The sequence below is a fragment of the Pholcus phalangioides genome, unplaced genomic scaffold (genome assembly GCF_987345545.1).
Source record: "Pholcus phalangioides strain wild (caught in Gottingen) unplaced genomic scaffold, Ppha-v1.0 ptg000004l_1, whole genome shotgun sequence".
Taxonomy (NCBI): Eukaryota; Metazoa; Arthropoda; class Arachnida; order Araneae; family Pholcidae; genus Pholcus; species Pholcus phalangioides.
The window spans coordinates 15,812,084-15,836,060 of NW_028301597.1; the positions used below are offsets into that span (position 1 = coordinate 15,812,084).

Here is a 23,977-nt window from a genome sequence, read left to right on the forward strand (position 1 = left end):
AGAAAAGAATAGATCTTTATGTGTATTGAGAGGAGAGAGTCGAACATTTTTGGGATTCCACGATTAAGAGCAAGATGAAAAATAAAAAGAAGAAACTGCATAATCTTCGACGTTGTTTTCAATTTCCTTTCGATGATCAGTAGCATTAATCAGGAAACAACCAATCAGATATTCACTTCGTTTCTTTTTATTTTCCTTGTTTCTCTCTGCCTAAGATAATTATGCAATCCAAAAACGACGGAAGTTCCTAAGTTTAACGTAATTAGTTAGGACAGTGATCTTTTTATTTTTCAATCATCTTTCTTTTATATTTGGGAACGCAGAGAGAGAAAGAATAGGAATGCTATCTCCCAGTACTAGCCAGACTAATTTCTGAGACTAATTTGTGTTCATTGTTTTCCTGTTGATATTCGGAATTTTCTATTAGGATGCAAATTCAGAACATGAAAGACTAGTTTCATGTTGTTGTTTTTTTCCTACAACTTTTCCGCATTGTAGGAGAATGATTAAAAAAAGAAAATACCAGAGAGAGAGAACTATTTTATTGAGCGTCGATCATGGGGGAAAAAATAAATTATAATATATATAGGGAGGAAATAATCAGCAGCAATAAAGTATGCAATTCGTAAGAAGAATTATGAAAAAGTGTGCAACCAGCTTCGAAGAAGGCGGATTTTCGTTGTGGAATTGAAATTTCATCACTCTCGCCTACTATTCATTATTTCGCAATGAAATTGGACGATAATATCTCGTAATTAGTGCCTGGAAATTTAATGATCGGATCATTTTAACTCATTATTCATTCCGTACAATGTCATTGGAGATGTTTCTACTTGATCAGAGACATTCCCTCTCTCAGCGGATAATGCTGAAATTGAGAAATTTATCACCTAATGAGTTCGCAAGGATGTTAGTGGTACACACAAGGTGGTTTGCTGAATTTCTAAACTATTTCCTAATTATTTCGAGCTTCAGTCTCCATTCGTGAATATTTTCTCAGATAATTTAAATTTCAATAGTTAATGCCAATAAAATAATTCTTTATTACAGGCTGATGATACCACGTGTGATGTAATGCGGTTTGCATTATCATACCAGGTATCATAATAATACACGGTAGAGATAGACTTAAACTAAAGACACATATCAAGGAAAGAGACTTAATTGGATATTATGTGACTTCAGAAAGATGAGTCTCTTGGTCCCCACCGGAAATCGGACCCTAGTTCTCTAGCGATTCGGGCAAGCGTGTTACCCATATCGTGTGTAGAAAATTCACCGCCACACAATTGCCCGACAGGACAATTCACCACTAGAAAAATTCACCGAAAAGCAATTAAAAAAAATTACATAGCGAGTGAGTAAGTAAGTAAACGAGTGATTGTGAAGCTAGTCACAGGGAGTTAGAGTGAGCAGGAGAGCAAATGTTTCTGTTGGGTTTTCGACTATGTGGATTCGAATGAAGTAAAAATTAATGTATGCTTCTGTTCATAAATTTTTAAAATATGACTTAATAATTCATAACTCATATTTAAAAAAAGCAAAATTCAAAATAAGTAATAAAATTATGTTTGGCCCATTAGAATATATCATTTAAAATAAAAAGTAATGAGATTCCTATATTAGTTCAGAAATTATGCTCAAGTACAAGATGTTTCTGTTTAACATTACGGCACTCGTTTTTCAATAATTTATATTTTACCAACTGTTCGTTCAAAATTGATGAAATTCGGTATTTCGGCATTTCTTGAGATACTGAATCAAAATATGAAAGAAACAAATGGGGTTACTATTGAACTTTCAAAAGTTGGATCTAGTTTTAAGATCTAGATGACCCCTTAAGAAAAAATGAACTTCATACACTTAAGAAAGATCTTAATCGAAGATGAATGCTACCTTTCTTTTTTTTATACCATAATTAACAGAACCCAAGATATATCCATCGTTCCGTTAAAAGTTGTGCGTACTGTACGCATCGCTACAATGCTACATCTAAATTCATATCGTATAAATATTCACACTCGCACGTATATTAATTTTCCGAGTGAGGGATGCTTACCGGGGACTTTAGGGGCGAATATTATCCACAATTCCATAACACGTGTTTGGGTGAAAGCAAAAACCATCAGCTCAGTTTTGATAACGTGAAATAAATAAGGAAAGAGCGAAATTTTTTCTCGTAATGCGAGCCATCACTCGTTAGGGGTCATTCAAGTAGTACGTCAGCATTGAGGGGGGGGGGGAGGGGTTTCGGATTTGCTGACTTTTGATGACAAGGGGGAAGTGGGGATTTGAAGGTTGCTTACGTCATCACCCACCCCTTTTTAAAGATATGAAATATTCTAAGCTGCTAACGAAATTTTGCTGACAGGGGGGGGGGGAGGGGGTCAAAAATGGCTGAAAATCTGCTTACGTAAAACTTGAATGGCCCCTTAACCGAATCAAAAATTTGTTCAAAATTTTTGCTCGGTATGCGAATTGCTCATTTACCGAACCACTCGTTAACCGAAGTTCCACTGTATATATATAACTTATGAAAATAATCTAATCTTCGTTTTTGATTGAGAAAATTCGACAAAAGAAAAGGGAACAATTAATGCAAACTTGGGACGGCCGAAATTAACAGGAATAGCCCGTAAAATACGGGTGATCCGACTCACTCCCTATGAGTCACTCCCTATATACGAATTGCTGGGCCGCGCGTGACAGAAATACCACGGATATGGCCCGCAAACTGAAAAGGCTGTGTACCTCTGGTCTGACCTGTCTGAAATTACTTTTTCTTTAAATTCATTGTAATGGTAAATTAGAAATTCACAATCACCGTTTCCAGAAATTCCGCAAAATTTAAATGCCTTTAGAGCGAAATTTTTCACCGAATAGACAAAGCGTGTCACTCCGTGGTGAATGCAGCTTAGTCGAAAAGTAAGGCTTAATGAGAGTGCCGCCGAGTGTTTAATCTAAGAGACTAATCCCTGTGTAAATAGTTGGCGATGGAAGGATTTAGTGCTTGCTCACTGGAGAGAATAGCAACGGAATTCGAATGGACTCTGTACCTGGTCCTACTTATTGATTTACTGCAAAGAAAGGAAGGTAAAGGGATTGTTTACCCCTTTTCCAAAATAGCTTTTCTTCTAAACAACACACTTGACAGTCTCTGATCTACGTTCCTTCATTGTTAGAAAGGAAAACAACAGGGTCTCACCAAATTATAATTTGCCGATTCACTCACGTATTGAAATACTCTAAATTGTCTATGAAATTCGAATGTGAGAATTTGATTCCCTCGAGGAAAATACGGTCTAGAAATCGATCAGTTCAGCGAGAAAGTTCACGGAGTAAAAGGAAGTGTGTATTGAGACTGCATTCAGAAGTGTGTGCGTGCCGTGGATGGTAAATTTTTAAAAATTTTAAGTCTACTTTTATCCCGAAGAAATTCTAAAGCCGCTAGAAAACTGAAAATTTTGAGCGTCAAGTGGAAAATTGGAATAAAACGGAGGATAAATATACAATATACAGGGTGTTCTGAAAAAAACTTTATCTATATATGAGTGGTGCCTAGTGGCCGCAAAAAATCAATGAATGCAAATTAAATTCGAGATATAGGTGTTCCAAAGTATGCTATCGAAAATGAAGAGAAAATCAAAAACATAGTTCTCGCAGTTATGGTTACAGTAACGAAATTTCGAAAAATTCAAATGGCAACGTTGACTTTTATGCATTGCGAAGTGATGGACTCAGTAAAAGAAATTAAATGGTATTGGAACGATACCTGTAGCACCATAAAGCCGGGTTTTCCTAGGAATAGGTTTGTTGCGCAGCGTGAACCGAATTAGACTATTTCGCGCCGACAGAAACGTGTTACATAATCACGCTACGCGTTTGTGTTTTCCTAGCGAGGTGCATCAGATTAGTACGGCTATATAAAGTATAATTATGTATGGCTTTGGCATCAGTTACTCTGTCGTCTGCATGCTCCGGTTTGAAGGGGAAGGAAAAGAAAACACACAAGAGTGAAGAGAATATCGGCAAAACCGCGACGCACGACTCATTTGACTCTTCCAGAAGCAGTCGGCCAATCACGCCCGACGTAAAGCACTGTCGTCAGGCGTATTGCGCTCTGTAGGAAAACAGTCATGCTGCTTTTCATACTGGTGAGTGGACGGCGTGTCACGCTGGGCGAATCACGTTGCGTGCGGCACAGGAAACCTGTTCCTAGGAAAACCTGGCTTAAACGCCGCCACTAGACGCAGAAAAACAACCATGACATTTCTACCGCCGGAAGTTTCCCTCCGAAGGGTAGCGCACCGACCCCCTTGGTGACATTTTTGTCGTCTGCTTCCTACGATGGCATTTGCGGTGCTGCAAGTACTGTTTCGATGCCATTTATATTTTTTCACTGCGCAGACAAAAAGTGAGTGTTGCCATTTGAATCTTTCAAAATTTTGTTGCTATGTCCGTATCCGCGAAAGCTAGGGTTTAATTTTTCTCTTTATTCGAAGGCGCATACTTTGAGAGAAACACCTATTTCTCGAATTTAATTCGCGTTCGTTAATTTTTACGGCTGCAAGGCGTTATTTTATGACCACGTTATTTATATTTACCATACATTTACTTACCTCCAGCAAGAGTAAGAGTGGAAAAGACATATTCGGCTTCGGTAGTGCCAGCGTCGTTGTGAGCCGTCATCAGGAGTATGTAGTGACTTGCAGGAATTAGATCAGTGACCGTAACAGTTCGTTGGTCTAGAAGTATATTGTTTGACAGCAGTATCCATTCGGCTTGGTTAAGGGACCTGTATTGAACCACGAAGAAGTTTATTTCGCAGCCTCCGCTGTGCCAGCTATCGAGGTGGATGACGGCGTATGTTGAATTCACTACCAACAATGATTTCCTATCAGGAGCGACGGGAACTGCGAACAAAAAGAATAATCTCAGGAGATTTTCAACCTCGTATACTGGGTGTACGTAAGCCTTAATGCGGCCTTTATCTCATCAACCGTTCGTCGTAAAGGTATGGTTATAATTAAAAAAAAATGTTCAAAATGTGTTTAGGAATCCCTCTGTATCAGTTTCGAGAGTGAAAATGTAGTATATCGTAAAATTAAGAAAGAATCTGATTTTTTTTATATCTTTGTCCGCTAACTTCCAATTAAAATAGTCGTTGCCCTGTCTCTTTTGAGGAAAAAAAAATCTGTAGAACGACACGATGTACCTCTCCGCTAATTGTACGAAGTACAGATGATTGGATACCGAGCGAAGATAATTGGAAAGTCACATTCCTCTGCGAGGAATTGAACCACCAACCTCGCAGTTCCCGGGCGCGTATTCCACCATTAAACTACAGAGGACAGACATTTTTTTTCTCCAAAAAACACTGTGTTCGGCTGTACGGGACTGCGTAATAGCTTCCTAACTCAGCAGCAGCTCGTAACAAAATTAGCCTCCAGATGGCGACATAGATATCCAGTGTCATCTGTACTTCGTACAATTAGCGGAGATGTTCATCGTTTTGATCTATGTTGCTATCTGGAGGCTACTTTCGTTACGAGCTGCTGCTGAGTTAGGAGGCTGTCTATTGCGTATTTCCGTTCAGCCAAAAGGAATACAGTGTTCTTTGGAAAGAAAATGTCTGTCCTTTGTAGTTTAATGGTAGGACACGCGCCCGGAAAGTGCGGTTGGCGGTTCGATTCTCCACAGAGGAATGTGACTTTGCTTTCCAATTATGTTCGCTTAGTATCCAGTCATCTGTTCCACGAGAAAAAAATCTATGTTTATAAGTGCAGTATTCATGGAGAAACTTGAATTCAAAAATCGGAGAAAAGTTAGGAAAAAACAGCTCTAACTTATGCTCTTCTTTTCCAATATTTTTCCTTATTTTGAATTCAAATGTCTCAGTGAACATCGCATTGGGAAAAATAGAATTTTTTTGTTGACTTCAAAAGAGACGGAGCAACAACTATTTCAATTGGAAGTTAGAGGATGCCGTATAAAAAATCAGATTCTTTCTTAATTTTACGACACACTATATTTCACTCTCGAAACTGGTACACCGGGATTCCTAAACACATTTTGAGCATTTTTTTAAAATTATAACCATACTTCTACGACGAATGGTTAATGAGATACAGACCGCATTTTTTGCAGTACACCCCGTATATAATTATTTTTAGGAAAAAAAAAAGCCTCGTAATTTCCTGCATAAGATTTGCATAGGTAAATTTTATTCATCAATAATGAAATATAATGGAATAGAAGAGGTTGTTTTCATGTTTTTGTCAATTTCTCTACTTCAAATCACAAGAAAATATTTTTTAGAAATTAATAATTTAAATTTTTATTTCTATTCTAAAACCTCTCGAAAAAAAAGCCAAAGGTAACACACGGCGGAATCGAAACACTCTGTTTTTTTTTTGCGACAGAATATAATCCGTGGATTATATGCAGAAAATACGGCAGCGTTAGATGAAGAGGAGAAAAAGTGATTGCATATTCGATTGAAATCTGTTGAAGTTCAAAGATATTGAAGAAAGTTCACCTGTTCCTTCTGTTGTCGCTGAAATAACTTCACTAGGCTCTCCTCTGCCAGCGCTATTAAAAGCCACTAAGTAGAACTGGTACTGCATACCACATTGTAAACCATGATACACATAATTTTTACGGTCTTCGGAAAGTTGTACTTCCTCCCAGTCAGGGGCTTGGGATTTCATATACAACATGTAACCTGAAATTTCAATTTTATAATAACCATACTCTTTCGATTATAATCATTTGTATTCATAGTAACATCAAGCACTATCAGTACAGTAATAACTTCCGAACTTTTTCTTACACAACTAGTGCGAGCATCGTAGTGGTTTTTGAAGTACACCAAATGTTTTATTTGATCATTATGTCGGCCATTTTCTGCACACGAAAACAGATTAGACTGGAACCTACAATTTATTGCACACAGCAGCATTTTTTTTTCATACTTACCGAGAGGTTGGTGCGCTAACCCCTCGGTGTAGGGCTCCCTGCGGTAACAGTCATTTTCTGTGGTCGTGCCATCATTTCTGTTGAACCCACGCGTTGAGAAAGTTTTTGACAAGGAGGAGCAGGGCATCGAACTTGCTACACCTCTAAACATATTTTGGTACTTTAGGCGAGTAACTTATCGAACTGGGTTACCGCTCCCTATATCCAGGTGCTAATGCGCGGTCTCCTATTTAAACAGAAGTGTCTCTGCAGAAAGGTGGACAGAACTTCAACACGATAACTTGAAATTTCAGGTATTGGCCATTTTAACATCATAAAATATGGAAGAAAGCTGCCACACCAGTGTAACACTTAGATAAGTTCTTTCCTTATCGAATGTGAGGCGATCACTTATAGATGATACCTCCATATGATATTGTCGGAAATCCCTCAGTCCAAGACGAGAACAGAAGTATAACATGACTTTCTATAGAGTTCTTTCTATACGTTCTCAACTTTTGACTCGCTGAGCCCTTTCTGGAATATAATTTATATGGCGGAGACCCGTATAAGTGTATTTTTTATTTATTCATAAAAGTTACTAATTTATTTTTAATGTAAAATAATAATAATAATAATTATTATTTTTTTAATATAAATATTGAAATATTTTTGATGTAAATATTTCCCAAAGGAAAATTTAAAAGGTGAATGAACGGTTAAGTAGTAGTGGTACATAAATAAAATTTTCTAATAATGCATTAAGATTTCTCGGCCATTGTTTCGAGGAAACAGTGTTTCAAAAAAGCATCTGATCTGGGCATTGCACTATGTTCACGGAAATTAATTATTTAAAAAATTATTCTCTCTTAGTCTCAATCAATACCATCACCAATTACAAATTTTTGTCCGCTGTATAATTCCATTTAATCTTCTTGCGTTTCAAAACAGCCCCATTTTTTTATTTCTTCTCGCGGGATAATTAAAATTTTAATAAAAATAACCATCGAAACAAAGCTTCGGACAATTTTGATTCGGTAAGAACTGGTTGTCTCCGCATAATCGATTTTCCTACATATAAGAACTTCACAATATGATAATAATTATTCTGCTCGAAGTTTCCATACAAAGAAATGAATGATTATTTCTTTCTGGCGATCTATTCAGACATGAAGACTACTCATATCTCACAGTTAAAATATGTTCTTTCTTTTGTGAGGCACTCACTATAGAAACGTATTTGAAAGAAGATCAAAGATATCTGAAATAACAAATCGTGGGAGGTGAATTCTCGTAGTAACATTCATAAGTCATATAACTTTTTTTTTTTTTTCTTTTGCGTCCGATATTACTACCACCACCATCACCACTACAGCTAGCAAAAATGTATCGCAGAATATCGGAGCCGCTTTCACGAGCTACCCATCGTGTGTGCCGATTTTCCGATACATCGATTCTAGAGGTCATGGATCGATTGCGAAGGATTTATAGGCATGAATTACAGGAGCGAGGGAGAGAGGAGCTCCTGACATTCATTGACAGAATCGCCTTTAGCCAAAAAAAAGAGAGGAAAATTTCAATAGAAAAAAAAAATGGACGATATTTTTCGCCTTTCCTCCCAAGTAGTTGTTCTTTGTGTTCGTTTTCTTTTAATGCTTAGAAATCGAGAACCTGGTGTGATGTTGGGTGGAGAAGGAACTCAGATTCAGCTTTTACACGCACTCTTATGAACACTCTCATATTATTTATGAGCATGTAGTGTGTAAGGGATATGATTCATTGTGGTTTTTTTCCTCTTTAGGCTAAATTTTTTGAACGCTACGAAGTCCATCACCTTGGAGGAATGCAAAGAACACAATAAAATTTGAGACATAGATTGAACATTATATTCTCGCGTGAGATGTTTATCTCAAAACCCTTACATATGTTGATTGTCCGAGTATATAGGATGTACCAGAAATCAAGGAACCACAAATGCCTAATCCTATATGCATAGTATTCATTAGACGATCATCATCATTGATTCGATGAAAGCTGTAATGGGATGTTGAGATATTGCTGGCCAAGTGATGTTGACGCGATTCCCCGGTTCATCTTCCTTTTGTTGGCGGGTGAAAAAGAACATTGCTTGAAGGGAATTTGCTCATTCGTGTCAAATTGTGTCTTGCAGATTCCTCCGACGGTTTGGAGGCTCTGGACCGTCGGTCAGTGAGTGTCATAATAATAATATAAAGTCTGATAATAGTAATTGATATTAAGTTTAGTGGGTGCGGTAGCTCAAGTCGATAAGATACTCGCCTAAAGTACCAAAGGATGTTTAGAGGTGTCGTGAGTTCGATACCCGGTTCGTCCTTGTCAAAAAACTTTCCTGACACGGGTAAAAAAAAAACAACGGCGACTTCACCGCAGCAAAAAATTGCTACCGCTGGGAGTCCCCCATCGAGCGGTTAGCGCACCAACCTCTCGACGAGTATGAAAAACAAGCGTGCCGTTCGGAATCGGCAATAAATTGTAGGTCCCGGTCTAATTATCCCTCGTGTGCAGAAAATGACCGTGGTGCGACAAAAATGATCAAATTATAATCCCCGATCTAAGGCATGGTGGCGAAATGGCGATTTGTGCTGAATCTGGCTTAATCCTGCTGAACTAAAGTTAAGCAACTACGCGCACGGAGCGTGAGGATGTTGCACCATCTACATGGACTAGGACGCACTACAGTATTTCCCCCACCCCCAGTCGTAGACAAAACATCAAAAAAAGAAATATTGAATAATAATCATACAAATGAACAATATTACAATAAAGAATGCAATTATAAATCATATATCTTCGAAGGGTCAATCAGAAATTTCACTCTTCAGCACCAGATCTGGATACATACTGATTTTTCAAAGGGGAGACACAAATTATTTTTTAAGATAAAAGACGGCTTAAGGCGATCTATGGATATATTTTTATGATTACCATTGATGTTCAACACAAAACACTTATCGGTTCTTGGAATAACTTCAAATGGTCTGCTGTATGGTTGCTGTAGAGATTTGCGTACAGTGTTCCGGGACAAACACTAGTGGAGTAGTTAGCAAGTATTCCGAAACGAGGGGCTTGGATGAATTGCGATGAGAGGTTGGTACTGGTCTCAGACGGGAGAAATGATCTCTCAGTTTATGCAGAAAGTCGTACCGAGGTAGGTTTCTTTCATCCGAGTTCCCCCAAGAAGGTCTTCCTTGATGTTGGAACGTAACTCCAACAAGACGGTCGGTAGAACCTTCGTCCAGTACACACACATCAGGGAGGCTTTGATATTGCGGTGGAATCTCTCGACTTGTTTACGTATCAGCAGTACAAGGTAAAACTGCACTTAAGCAACTGAATGAATGAACGCCAGGGTCCCTGCCACCGGACTTATCCCGTTGCCGAGATCCCTGCCAGCCCAGCTTCGTGGCAGAGTCTTGAACAAAGTGAGTGCACCTAACAGTCTGAGTGTGTAGCTAGTGTTTTGTCTGATATTTCAGTGCTGTCATCTATACTTCAAAATAGTGAGTGAAATGTAATGTGATTGAATATTTGTAACGTTGTAGGCCTGTTGCTCTCTGTGGCAAGAATTTTTAATGGGGAGATCGGCTCGCATTCGCACCTTGAAGTTGAGAACCACAGAAACGCAACTTCAACCGACTACAAAAATATCTTGACTAAAAATTGTTGTGAAATTGAATAGAAATTTCAGTCAAAGAATATTTTTTTGAGGAATTTGATTGACCCCTAGAATGCCAAGCTGGAAATAAGGGTTTATGTGAAACTGGAATAAGGGTTCTGTGGCGAGACTTTTTAACGGGGAGATCGGCACGCATTCGCACCTTGAAGGTGGGAACCACAGAAAACCAACTTCAGCCGACCACCACTGTGGCGCCGGTGGGGTTCGAACCCGGATCCTCGCATCGCGAGTCCGTTACTATGACCACTCAACCACCACAACGGTGAACTTAAACAACTATGCATAATAAGAAGCGTGAAAAGGTTAGGCATTCTACACTAACTAGGACGCACTACACAGCTCATGCTGTTTATATATGGGCTGTAAATTACAGCATTATAGTTTGGGATGTCATCACCATCAATAGCTGATCACATTCGGCGTGAATAACGGGAACAACGTTGGCATGCCGGTCTGTCTCATCACTATATATAGGGAACGTGGCAAGAGGTTCTTCCGACTTTGACCAAAACGATTCACACACCTGCCTCCAAGAGAAGCTGAGGGACACGATTGGTCATGTTGGATTAATGATCTTTTCTGCCGACAACACAAAATGAAAAGGGATCTTGTCGGTTCTCCACTTGATTAGAGCTCCTTGAAATATCAAGCTTACTAATACACCATCTCCGCGTAAAAGTGTGACGTCAGAATTATATTATCGCTATAGGCAATCGCTGTTCCGTATACTGCTATTTTAACGATTTCCGAGACATCACTTGAAGTGACAAACCTGTTCTTTTTTCAAAGATGGATGTCGAGTTTGCATCTCTTTTATAGGCGCCTCACACTTGAACAGTAATATGTTAACATCACGTTAGAACGCCCATCAAATCAACACTACTCAAGGTCACTGAATGGGTGTCCAGAGACTCACTGTGTGATCACTGTGGGTCACTGTGTGTCTAGATACTCTTGGGAAGTTTCGGAATAAAAATAACATTCGCAGAATATGATGTTTCTGTGGTTAAAATGACATCGTATTCCTTGCATTTCTTCAAAGTGTTGCGTTTTTTCCCTTCGCCTTCTCAGAGACTGACGAAATATCTCACCTTCTTTAAAGACTTTTATTTTTTAGCAATTATAGACAAGGCATTTTGCAAAGCTGATTCCTCAATGGAACTTGTTTTCCTGTTCTCCCGCCCCCTTTATTTCGCAAAGCTGAAAATCGGAAGAAATCTGATTCACAAAAAGAAGAAAGATATGGAATTTTACAGGGAGTTAAGTAATTTCTTCTATGCCATTTAAAGCGTATGTATTGCCGAATTATTATTGATTTGTTATCAATAAACTGCCAACGACTTCAAACAAATAAATATCACGCGAAATTTTTTTTTCTTTCTTCGGAAAAACTATTGAAAAAGCCCGTCACTCATTCTACTTTTTCTGCTGCGTCGTATTATAGTAACTGTATGAAATACAACAGTAATTATATCCTTTCTCTTTGCTATACTCAATAAAAAAAATGGAAATTATACGGGTGGAAAAAAAGCGAGAAAATGGGATCAATATCGGAGATTAAGAAAACCGCTCTCGATTCATTGATTCTTCTTACACTAACCAGGATAAAGAAGCGCGAGCGAAAAATGTATGAATAAATTATTCGATTGAATGATTTCGTGATACCCGGGAAGTCTCCAGCCATGCGAGATGATTTGCGATCCAAACGAGGATTTTTCTTTATATCAGAAACAATTTTAGCGCAAAGTTGCGATTTATCCGTTCTAATTTAAGCACTTGTGCGAAGTGAAACTATGCAGCTATAGGAGAAGAAGAAGAAGAAAAAGATTATGTTATGCTGGCTATAGGTGATTGGTTTCATCCTCGTACTCGTTAGATGGATATAATATTTAAGTTATGATGCATTGAAAACCAGGGGGAAATAAGTTCAGACCATATATATTTTATGAAGGACGTTAATGAATATATCCTCATACCAAGGCGTCGTGTTCGAGAATGGGTTTTGTGTTCACACTGGCGGAAAACCAAAGAAAAAACATTTCTTTGGAAACTTGGAAGTTGCTTTCAAATATAACCTTACAATTTCATGCAGGGGGATTAATTATATCTGGTAATGCACATGTATGATATTGCTTGAATCTGTATGCCCGAGAACGGAATTCTTTTTCATGGGCTTCGATAACATTTGTTTTATCTTTCCTATGCGGGGGTAAACAGTACGTGTGTAAAAGCGGCTACACGTGACCGCAAGCTCTTTATGTAAAGGGCCGAGATATGTCGTTCTCGAGCATATGGAAGAAATAAATTTGAGCTCTTCCTCTTTTCTTTTCTCCTTATCGAGACTTTTCAATGGTAACCCAATAAACAAGAATTGTTTTTTTTCCCTTTACCTGAGCATACATTACTACCTCTTCCTTTTCTCCGTCATTACGGTTTGGCAAATATAGCATATATATAAGGTGAGGATGGCAAGAAAGAATGTTCCACTAATCTCTCCTCTTTCCCATTTCTTTAATGTTAACAATACCTCTTTAAGATATCACTATCGAAGATGAATCGCTGGTACTTCAATTGCATGAACAAATTTGTGGACCTGTACGTAAAATTGGTTACACACGTAATTACAAGCTTGACAAGGTGTTAATGATCAATGTTTTTGTACAGGCACGCTCAAATTCAATTTCGACACAAAATAGTATAAGTGCACTAGCACAAGCATCACTTTGCACTTGAAATATGTGGAGCTCGGGTAACGATGAGCTTGCTTTGGATGCTTTTGCCCTCGTGTACGGAAGAAAAACGCCAACAGAAAACAGAATGCGTTAGCCATTTTCCGCCTTAGAGAGGTTTCCTATGATTGAAAAGCATTAATTATTCACAAGACTATATGTATATTCCAGATAGGTTTCCGTCACATACAGTGTCCATCTTAGATAGGTTTCACTGTATTTATCAAATTCACCAACGACGCTTGAGTATTATGCATAATCGCCGGTGAAAGTAATACATTTATCAAACTTACAAAAATATGGTCTGTGATTATGCATAATAACCGGATTAGTATTAGTACACCGGATTAGTACACCGTAACATATAGATTGTATAAATCACCTGAAACAGGACTAGGCAAATCTTCATGTGTCCACGAAAGGTGAATCGATGCAGCCGTCGTTGACAGGACTCGAAGGAGAGGAGCAGTTGGAGGATCTGAAAATACAGCATTGTGTGTATAAAAAACTCAGCTGTCGTGGAAAATAAATGAAGTTGACAAGTGACAAGCGACGTTGTAATGATACAAAATGGTGAAATTTCACGTACAGAATTTTAGACGACCAATTTTAGAGCATACCAGGGCTGAACAAATGCATTGCATGACATGCCTTGAACATGTAGAAATTCTGACCGGGCATGTATTTTTTTCAAATACGTGCCCGACGCGGGCATATAAAAACATATATAAAAAAACTCAACACATTTTTGTTTTTTTTAATTTCTTCATCGACGATGACGGAAGTGTTCCTACACAAGCGGGATATTTCACAGAAATGCTTTCTTTGCAGTGATGTAAATATGTCAAAGTATTTCGAATTGCTTTCACGGTCCTAAATAATATTTGGCAGCCCGTTGCGGTCATGGACTCTCATATACAGTAACTGGGATGTTCTAGAAAACGGAAAACCACACCTTCACCGAAATAGTATATCCTAATGGTATTCGTGGTAGAGAAAAACTTTACATACAAACGTAAAAATATATTTGTCGAAAAAGTTGTACAGTGTGGGCAAAAAGTCCGTAGAAATTTAAAAATGAATAAGAACCGGAAAAATAACCGAAATAAAAATCGGTTTGCAGGGTTAGCATCGCTACGTCACGGGAATTTTTAAGATAGGTGGCACTGGTACCAGCGACTTCAGTTGAAATATGCAAATGAGACGGTTATATGAACTTGCGCTCCTAATCCACAAGCAATTCACCGTTGTAAACCGTGTATGTGGACCTGCTACACTCTGCAGTTGCTGGATTTGTGAATCGCCTGCAATGTGTTGTCCCCTGTGGAGGTGGTGGTCATGTGGAACACATACTGCCGTAATCAACGATTTGGAGGCATTCTGTTCGTTATTTGCACTTCTTTGATTTACTTCTGTATGTCACCGCCACCTTTCAGATTTTTTGAGTTTTTTTCCTGTCTTAAAAAAATTCCCTTGACCTAGTGATGCTAACCCTGCAAACCGTTTCTTATTTCAGTTATTTTTCCGGTTTTTATGAGTTTTTAAAAATTTTACGAACTTTTTGCCCATCCTGTATATATGGCACTATTGTACAGTATAAAAGTGTTTGAAAGAGATAAAAATTCCTGCGATCGATTCTAAAATCGTAGAAAATATTTAAATCGCATTTTCCTTCTACACAGAAATATCGGAAAAATATTTATCGCAAAAATATGGGAGCTCTGCTGCCACCTATAAAAGAAAAACAAAACCGTCTGTAATAATTTTTATATAACGTTGGTTGTTGATTTTGAACCGGTATGCAGAGTGGAAACGAACTAGATGTGTTACAATTCTATGTATTATTTATTTTTATGCAGTATACCGGTTTAAATTCTATGCGCCAAACTACGGTTAAGGATGGATTCACATCTACAGACGTTCATCGTCTCGTGTCAGACACGGCAAACATTCTTTAACATAAAACCAACGAACGTATTCATATCTATCGTATCGTGGCTGCGCAGACGCAAACAAAATTTTTCTGCTAAGAATGTTTGCCGACATCATGAGTGTCTGTGGTTGTCGATCCACCTAAATATGTTTTTATGTTTGCCGTTAAATTATTTTTTTGTGATTATCAAAAAAAACAAAAAAAACTCCAACAAAAAACATAGCAACTGAGCTTTTGGAGCATGGAATTTTCACTAGTATGCAGAATAAAAAGAAAATCAGTTGTTTATCACACGTTGTTCGTTTTCATCCTGCACATTGGTTTAAAATCAACAAATATTTAATTTTGAGGATTAAAACAGATATAGTTTTGATTTTATTTAGTACGTGACAGCAGGAGTTCCAATTAAATCAGTTTCTCCTATTTATAATAGCAAAGCATAAAAATTGAAAACGCCATAATCCAGAAGATTTGTTTTACCAATTCCAGATTATGTGTGTCATTCCTGCCACAGTACAATTCGGCACTGTAATGCGTTCTGAAAACTTTTTTATCGAGATATTCCGGTTTTAATTAAGATTTATCCTGATTTCTCAGTCGCATGATGTGGCCCCACCCGATCTTAGCCCCGCGTCGGTCTTTCGGTCTCTTACCGTATATCGCCTATGACCCTGTAAGCTAGGTGAATTTTAACTTGGTGACTTCTTTTCCTACTCCCACAGAACAGAAAATTATAACTAACGGCATCACTAATTTGAGATTATTAATTGGTGACCACATTCCTTTTGAATTTTTGTGCTTCTTTCACATTCTCGATTAAAAAAAATTAATATATCAGTTTCGATATTTTTTATGAAAAAAATCAATTCATTTTTAAATTTTTTTTTAAGTAAATCCACTGGTAACATTACTTTGTCACATGCCGGACCTGGCATGCAAATTCGTTTCTATTAAAAAGCAAGAAAATGAAACGTGAAACTAAGACCTTGAAGCGTCAGAAGAGGACTGAGAAAAAAAAAAGAAAAGAATACCAGTTATATATAAAATGAAAAATTCATTTCTGACAAATAAAATCTTGTCGAGGAAAACAGACAAATGACAACTTGACACTTATTGAGTTATAAAACTTCGAATGTTGAAAGTGGTAAAAAGAAACCTAGAAAATATGATTACCGTATTCTAATGTATGGACGGAAACTTCTTCGGAGGGTGGGCCGGCACCTTTACTGTTGAAAGCTTGCACGATGACCCAATACATGGTATGCATCTCGAGGCTGGTGATTTCGCATTCCAGCGTTCCACCGGGAAATGTCTGCATCGTCTTGTAAGAATACTGGTTATTCGATTTGCTTTTGTAGCCCACGTAGTAACCGTCTACCGGGGCATGAATATCTCCCTTCTCTGGTGGCTGGAAAATATCATTTATTATGCTCGTGAATAGGATTAAATATAAAATGTAATTATTTTAACAGTTTAAAAAAAACCGAAATTATTATTGCACATTTATCATTTACACGCATGTTTGCGATAGCACGCGTTTCTAGCTGTGTTTTTGTTTCTTATTCTATAGAAAATACTGAAGAAGTGTGCCTAGACGGCGTGTATATGCTCGATAACAAGTGGTAAAAAAACGTAAAAACAGATACTTTTTTGGTAGTGTGATTATTTTATGCAGCAATCTCAAAAGAGTACAAAAACGTATTTTCTTTTTTCTGTCCAATTTGCCGAAGAGAAACATGTTTATGACTTTCAATTATTTTCTTGTTGGCATCGTGCTCGTTTACTGCTCATGAGATGAGCATACATATATAGACAACGCATAAATACTGCAAACAAACGTTAAAATAAATAAAAAGATTTGTTCTTTTGTTCTGAAAACAGAATAACTGAACAGAAAAAAAGAAGCAAAGCCGAATGAAGAAAGTCGACGGTATCTATAAAATACGATTAAAGATAGGAACTCCGAAGGAGGATTTCTCGCAAAATACAAGTTTAGGTATGAATATTTTATGCATACTTTCCACGTGACTTGAATTGTTCTTGAGCTCGTTGCTATGGCTTTCACATCCCGCGGAGCACTGTTTGGAGCTAGAAAGAAATTGAAATTTTCTAAAGTAATATAATAAATGAGGGGGGGGGGGGAAATAGAGGTGATATAAAGTTTCTTTTTAATATTGTATGTACTACTACAACCGAATCTTCAATACACCATTTCTAAGCATGGGAGCCACTCTGAACTCATCTGAGAAAGCTCACTTGCACAAATAAGATCTATAACTTGCTATACCTGTTTGTTCATATCCGATAAACAATGGTTCGAATTCGATCAATGAAATTTCGCTTTAGAAAGAAAAGTTAAATAAATTGAAATGCTCTTATTTTTAGAAAACGCGTTTTCATGACTTCTGTTTCAATTTACCGTAAGGTGCTTTAAATGAATTAGACACAATACCGTCCTATACATAGTGCAGCAGCTTGAGATGCTCACAGGGTATGGAAAGTTTTTAAACTTTTTCGTCTATATATATACTTTGATGTTTCAAAATTCATATCAAAGACATACTGTTGTTATTATTCATTAATTTGACTTGAATCAAATCGAGTTTTCGTAAAATTCTTATTTCATGAAAAATCAAATGAGAATTTACACATGGTAATTTTTTTGGTAACTTAAGTTTGGGTATGTAATTTGGTATGCCACATATTTCCAAACATTTATTGAGTTTTAGTTTGAATGAAAGTGAGTGGCAGTAACAAAAACCATTGGTGAAATTAATAATATGCAAGGAATATAAATAGAGAAAACTGAAACTGAAAATCTCTGCAAAAATGATTTGTTATTAATGAAATATGAGAGCATTCTTATATATATTTTTTTTTCTGGTTAGTTAGAAATTATTATTAACACTCTATTAATCTCATTTACTACTTTTGATTGTGTTGAAAATGATTAAACATATCATAGAACAATACACAGAAATTCGATAATTTAAAAAAAAAATAGAGTTAATTTTTTTTGCATATATTTTCATCGAAAAAATACTAACTTTTTCGTACACAAAACCCGAAAAAAAGTGCATAAGGAATTTAGTTTATCAGATGAAATTTTAATTACAATAAGCAAGTGAAAAATAAGTGTAAGAGATTCGTTTTTTGTAGGCATTTCGATCCTGATTGGAAAACTGAAAGTGAAAAATACTGGAAAATTTTCAGTGATGTCCAAGCGATAATATAATTAAAACAACATCAAGAGAAAATAACAAGATACACGCGAAATAAAACAAGAAACACAAAAGCTAAGAGCCGTGAAATTAGTAAAACAAAAGACAAGAAATTCGTAGTTTAGTTATGTTAATCTACTCAAGAATACGCGAGAAAATCGAATAATTTTGTGTGAATTTAAAGGAGAGAGAAATCCTCGAGCTTCTGAAGCATGTGATATTAATGCAAATTATGCATATCACATACTGTAAGAAAAAAATTGAGAAAGGCAGAAGAGATAAAAGAAAGTAAAATGTATAGTTCAATGAGACAGAGAAGGAAAAATGGAGGAAAGGAAAAGAGCCATGTCACAGATAAGATACGGTAATGAGAGGTGGAATCAATAGAAAACAAAAAGGTGAAAGAGATTTTAACAACTTTTGTGTCTGTTCTTGTTTGAATAATTTCCGAAAAGTATTTGAAAAATGCGGAGAAACCTTACGGTTCGTTGTAGCGTAAACCGATGAGAGCATAACGAGTTCCGGAGGATGGTGTGAATGGAATGCCACCTTTCATCCGCCCTCTTCCATTTGTTAGTTTTATATTTTAAAATTTATTTATCTCTTATTCTCCGGAATTAAATTCCCCGAGAAAAAAAAAAGACAAAGGAAAAACAAAGGGAGTGACGAAAAATTTCAAATTCTATCGAGAAAATATGCATTTTTACGTTTTGGTGGAGAAAAGAAAAGACTGACTAATAAATGTTTAAAAATTTCTACGTTAATTTTCTTTTACACAAGTTTGAATTTCAATGGAATGTTATTGAAAAGACATTTTTCTTTAGTTAAATTTTTGATATAAAAATGAAAACTTATGTAAAAAGAAAATTTGTGCAACACATTTGTTCTTTATCTTTCCGTCCTACGAGGATCGCAGTCAATTTAGCGTGAAATGCACAAACATTTTTTCTTTCACTTATCTGACTTCTGTTTGGTTGATGATGAACGATCCTGTACGTAGAAAATGTTATCTTTTTTGAATATTATTTCAATAGATGTTATACTTTTCAAAAAATTTCATAGTTTCTTCAAAAACCAATTTATATAAAGTAAATTGAACATATAATGCATTCTTATCTTATCTAAAACAACTTTTTACTTTCGCACATTTTATTTTTCAGTTCAGTTTTGCATTCTCAAACAAAAAAAAAAAATTGAAAAAGTAAACACTTCAATCAGAGCGATAAAATTTTGATAAGCTACAGCAGTGTTTCCCAAAGTGGGCAAATATTGCTCTTTGGGGATCAATGGAATGGTCCCGGGGTTGGGGCGGCGGTAGTATATTTGGGTTTAGTATATGATCCTATGGATTGGCTGAGACAGAGGGGCGATGAGAAGAGAAATGCTTTGAAGGAAGTGGTGATGGAAGAAAAAGTTTAGAAAAATATGATTCACAAGGTGTTCACAAATTGTTTAGTAAAAATTGAAGAAGTGATAGGACCCATCAAGACGTATGTTTACAATAAACAAAATGGTCACAATCTACTCAGAAAACGGAAACTTAGAAACACGCATAAATCTTCACTTCTGACTTCATTTCTGTTCTGACGGAGAAGCAGAAATTCTCTGGAACAGCGTTTCTCAACTAATCGCCAATCGTAATTAAAATTCTAAAAAAATTGAGGACAAAATGTTAAACATGACAAATAAGTGAGATGAAAATTTATAATTTTTTCCATAATTATCATAACATCATTTATATATTATGTAAACGTTGTGTGTGTGTGTGTATTCACTATTTTAGTAAATATTACATATTCAAACAAATATCGTTGGAAAAACAGGACCAATATATAAAAAAAAATCAGAACAACGAAAAGTACAAAAATGTCCCGTAACACGGGACACCGGTGGTCCGTCAAATTGTTTCAGGCATTTCATTGGTCCTTGTTTTCAGAAAGGTTGAGGAAACACTGCTGTAGAAGAAAACCCGTCAATTATATTTGCCGTATGCGAATTTATAGTGAGAAGCAGCATCGAAAGTTACAGCTGATTGGCTGATCAAGGTCAACATGACAACAACGAGAAGGTGCAACTGCACAAGTCTTTCATTCGTCGATGTGTACTGTGCAGTGACACCCTTGGATGTCACTTTGAGCATCTCTTTTGAGTCTTCCGCTGAACTGAACGGATACAATGCAACTTATTACATGTATTTCATTATGTCTTTCTTTTCCACTGTTGAAACTTCTATGTAGACAATTTACGCTTTTCTGACTGAGTGGATTGCGATCATAGGCCAGCGCCAAGCATGAGGCGACTGCCTATGGCGGCATGATTACAGGGGCGGTATTTTTTATGACAGACTTTTTTAATGATGGCGTTTTCACTATCGAAAATTTTTGCATACCGAGATAATTTTTAAGGGCAATCTCGAATGGATAAATACGCGCAGGTAAATACAATACTTTTCAGTATTGAAATGCTATTCTACTCTTTGCTATTCAGTGCCTAATTCATCTCAACCCACACTCCTCTCTTGCACTTCCAAAAAGTGCCAACTATCTTTTCAATAGTTTATGAAAAAAAATTAGGTTCTTTTTTTTTGTTTAAAAAAGCATTTTATTCCGATATTTTAATTTCTCAGTAAAATATTTGAAAATATTTTAAATTTTTGATCGTCGTGGGGAGGGCACAGGCCCCATGTTCTCTCCTGCGTATGCTTCTGATCACAAACGTATGAAATCGGGGATGCTACTTCACTAGAAAATTGTGCAGCAACGCATAAATAACAAAGGTAGGAAAAACTTATCTTTTTATGCTACGCAACATAACAACATGTAAGCAACATAACGCGGAAAATCATGATTTAAAAAACTGGGAGATGAGGAGAGCCATTCTTGGATTTTCAATAAATAAATTTTATGTGCAGATTTAGAATAAATATTAATTTATAAATTTTAATGTTTACTCATAAAAAAGCGCAAAAGCACATTTATGATGCTACTTGATTGAATAAGACTTTTTTGAAGTTATTTTCAGTAAATTTTACTTAGAATTTGAATGTGTTATATGATATATATGTGCTGTGAAAGCTCAATTAATCCTTTGAAAAGCAGACACTTTTCCAAAACCCATAGGAAAAAAATGTAAACTGGTGCGCCCACTATGGGACCTAGCTCCTTCTTCAGAGGAGTTATCATTGATTTCATACATTTAATCTCATCAAAACGTTTAATTCAGGAACTTTTTTCGCGACGTCTTAAATCATCAACGTTACCTCCCACCCCCAAGGGAGGGGTCTTCGGAAACTACTGTATCAAGGTAATAGAGGTAAAGAAAGAAAACTCTTTTCAGGTAGTCGCACCTTAAGGGCGGCGCAATTTCTAGGACCGGACCTGATCATAGGTTCCATCGTAAATATTGTGCGTCTTGATGGGTCCCATTTTTTCTGAACAGTTCACGAACACCATGTGTACAAGCATGATCTATTAAAACTATTGAAATGTTTGAATTCAGCTTATTTGATTGGTAATTGATGGGAAAACGAGTGAAAGAGAGATTTCTCACCTTCTCCTTCAGTACTAAATGTAAGGACGTCGCTGAAATCACCACTGCCAATGATGTTTTCGGCTTTGAGTCGCATTTGGTAAGAGGTGTAAGGAATTAAGCCCTGCAAAGTGAAGGATGAATCGGAAGATTCCAAAACCATTTCTTTTGCTAAAATCCAGGGCTCTGTGAGAAAAATAACAAAATCCAAGTCAAAATGATATGTATTTCTATGCACGACTATGATAAATATTCATCGATGACACAATACTAAGGGTGGACAAAAAGTTATTTAAAAAACTGTGAAGCATTTACATAAAAATTAACCCTCTGTGATTCCGTTTATATTTGAATATGCATGGCCAAAAAACTCATTATATAAACTTCTTTTCTCAATTTCTTTGGTATTTTAGAGAGTGCAGCTTTCAGTGCCATTTCAGTACAAAATACCGACGTATAAGTATAAAAATTTTCACTAGAAAGAGTTGATTCCCTGTCAATGATTTTTTTTTGGGAGCTACTGAAATATTACGTGTTCAGAGATGTATAAAATTGCACCAAATTGAGGGAATCGGAAGCAAAATTCAAGGAAACAGCTATTCAACTTTGCTGAGTAAGACTATATCTGGTAAAATAAAAAGGCAAACAGTTCATTTCACCCTACGTTAACCATTTTAGCTAATGAAAAAACCCGCTGCAATTAGTTGAAATACTGTGTTGATGAATTGTTTCAATTAAAAATTTGATAACAGCACCTACCCAGTTACATACAGTTTTGCAACAAAAATATTAATATGTTTTTACGGGGGGGGGGGGGTGAACTATAGAGGGCTATATTATTCTCTACGCGGAAGAATAATAACTCTATTAACAGAGACGGAAATGAAAGGACGTATATGATGAGTATTTTTCTTGTCATAACCATTTTCAATGAATTTTTGAAAACGAAGAAAATCAAAACTCTTTAGCCATTAATTTTGTTTTTTATTTATCATTAGTCTCAGAAAACTTATTGCTAAGACTGAATCGTCCAAAAAGTTGTTAAATTTATAAGCACATTAGTGCACAAAAAAGATCTTTTGCGAAATTTAGTTCACCGTGGAGCATAGAAAAATAAAGTATATGATATGCAAATATATTGAATGAATTCTTATTAAAGTATGCATCTGTGTTAAATGTAGAAACAGCACTAATTTCGAAAAGAGTTTGGAAATAACTTCTCAGATTAATTATGAATAGAGAGTTAATACTCACACAATAACTTAAGAGTAGATGTAAAGTACCTACTCTATGGGTTGAATGTTCTTCGTGCATAAAAAACTCGTTTCATTTATTCATCATGTGCTTTATTACAGTAGAAAACGCATGTTTGATTTTAACAAGTAAATGTTGATTACAGCAAATGCTTGCATAAATTTTTAAGCAAATTAAACACCAAAATACTAAATTCCAACTGATTTCGAATTGCCATCCCTAAAAGATAGATTAACGACACGTATACGTATATTTTCTATATTTCTTTACAATTAAATTTCTTCACCTCTTTAGCGTGTCTACTTTTGCAGTATACTAATAACTAACTTGAACGTGAGACATTTTAATGATTTCATGCGAAGATAAGTTTTCACAAGAACTACAATAAAATAAAAAGGTATATACCATCACTTTTCTTATACTCTAAAATATATTTGGTTATGAGGCTGTTTCCGCTGTATGGAGTGACCCAAGAGAAAGTGATTGAACGACTTCCTTTGTTCGCTACTTCTATATTCGATGGACGATCCGGAGGCTCTGGAAAAAATGGGTAACTCAGGAAAAGAGTCATAGATATTTCATTAAAAAAAAAAAATTCAACACGCATCATTATAACAGGAAATAAAGAAACTAAAACGCA

General features: G+C 36.3%; 1 protein-coding gene across 3 annotated transcripts in view; it reads right to left on the bottom strand.

Annotated features, from left to right (window-relative positions):
- The window catches only part of LOC149086605 (cell adhesion molecule Dscam1-like), a 250,477-nt gene that overhangs the window by 50,820 nt on the left and 175,680 nt on the right, over positions 1-23,977 (bottom strand). For all 3 annotated transcript variants that reach the window (XM_089230984.1, XM_089230985.1, XM_089230986.1), the window contains exons 14-20: positions 23,743-23,874; positions 22,105-22,269; positions 17,352-17,422; positions 16,508-16,742; positions 13,784-13,879; positions 6,539-6,724; positions 4,620-4,913 (exon numbers count right to left, since the gene is read on the bottom strand). In XM_089230984.1, coding sequence (XP_089087110.1) covers positions 4,620-4,913; positions 6,539-6,724; positions 13,784-13,879; positions 16,508-16,742; positions 17,352-17,422; positions 22,105-22,269; positions 23,743-23,874 — 1,179 coding nt within the window. The remainder of the gene's footprint in view (positions 1-4,619; positions 4,914-6,538; positions 6,725-13,783; positions 13,880-16,507; positions 16,743-17,351; positions 17,423-22,104; positions 22,270-23,742; positions 23,875-23,977) is intronic.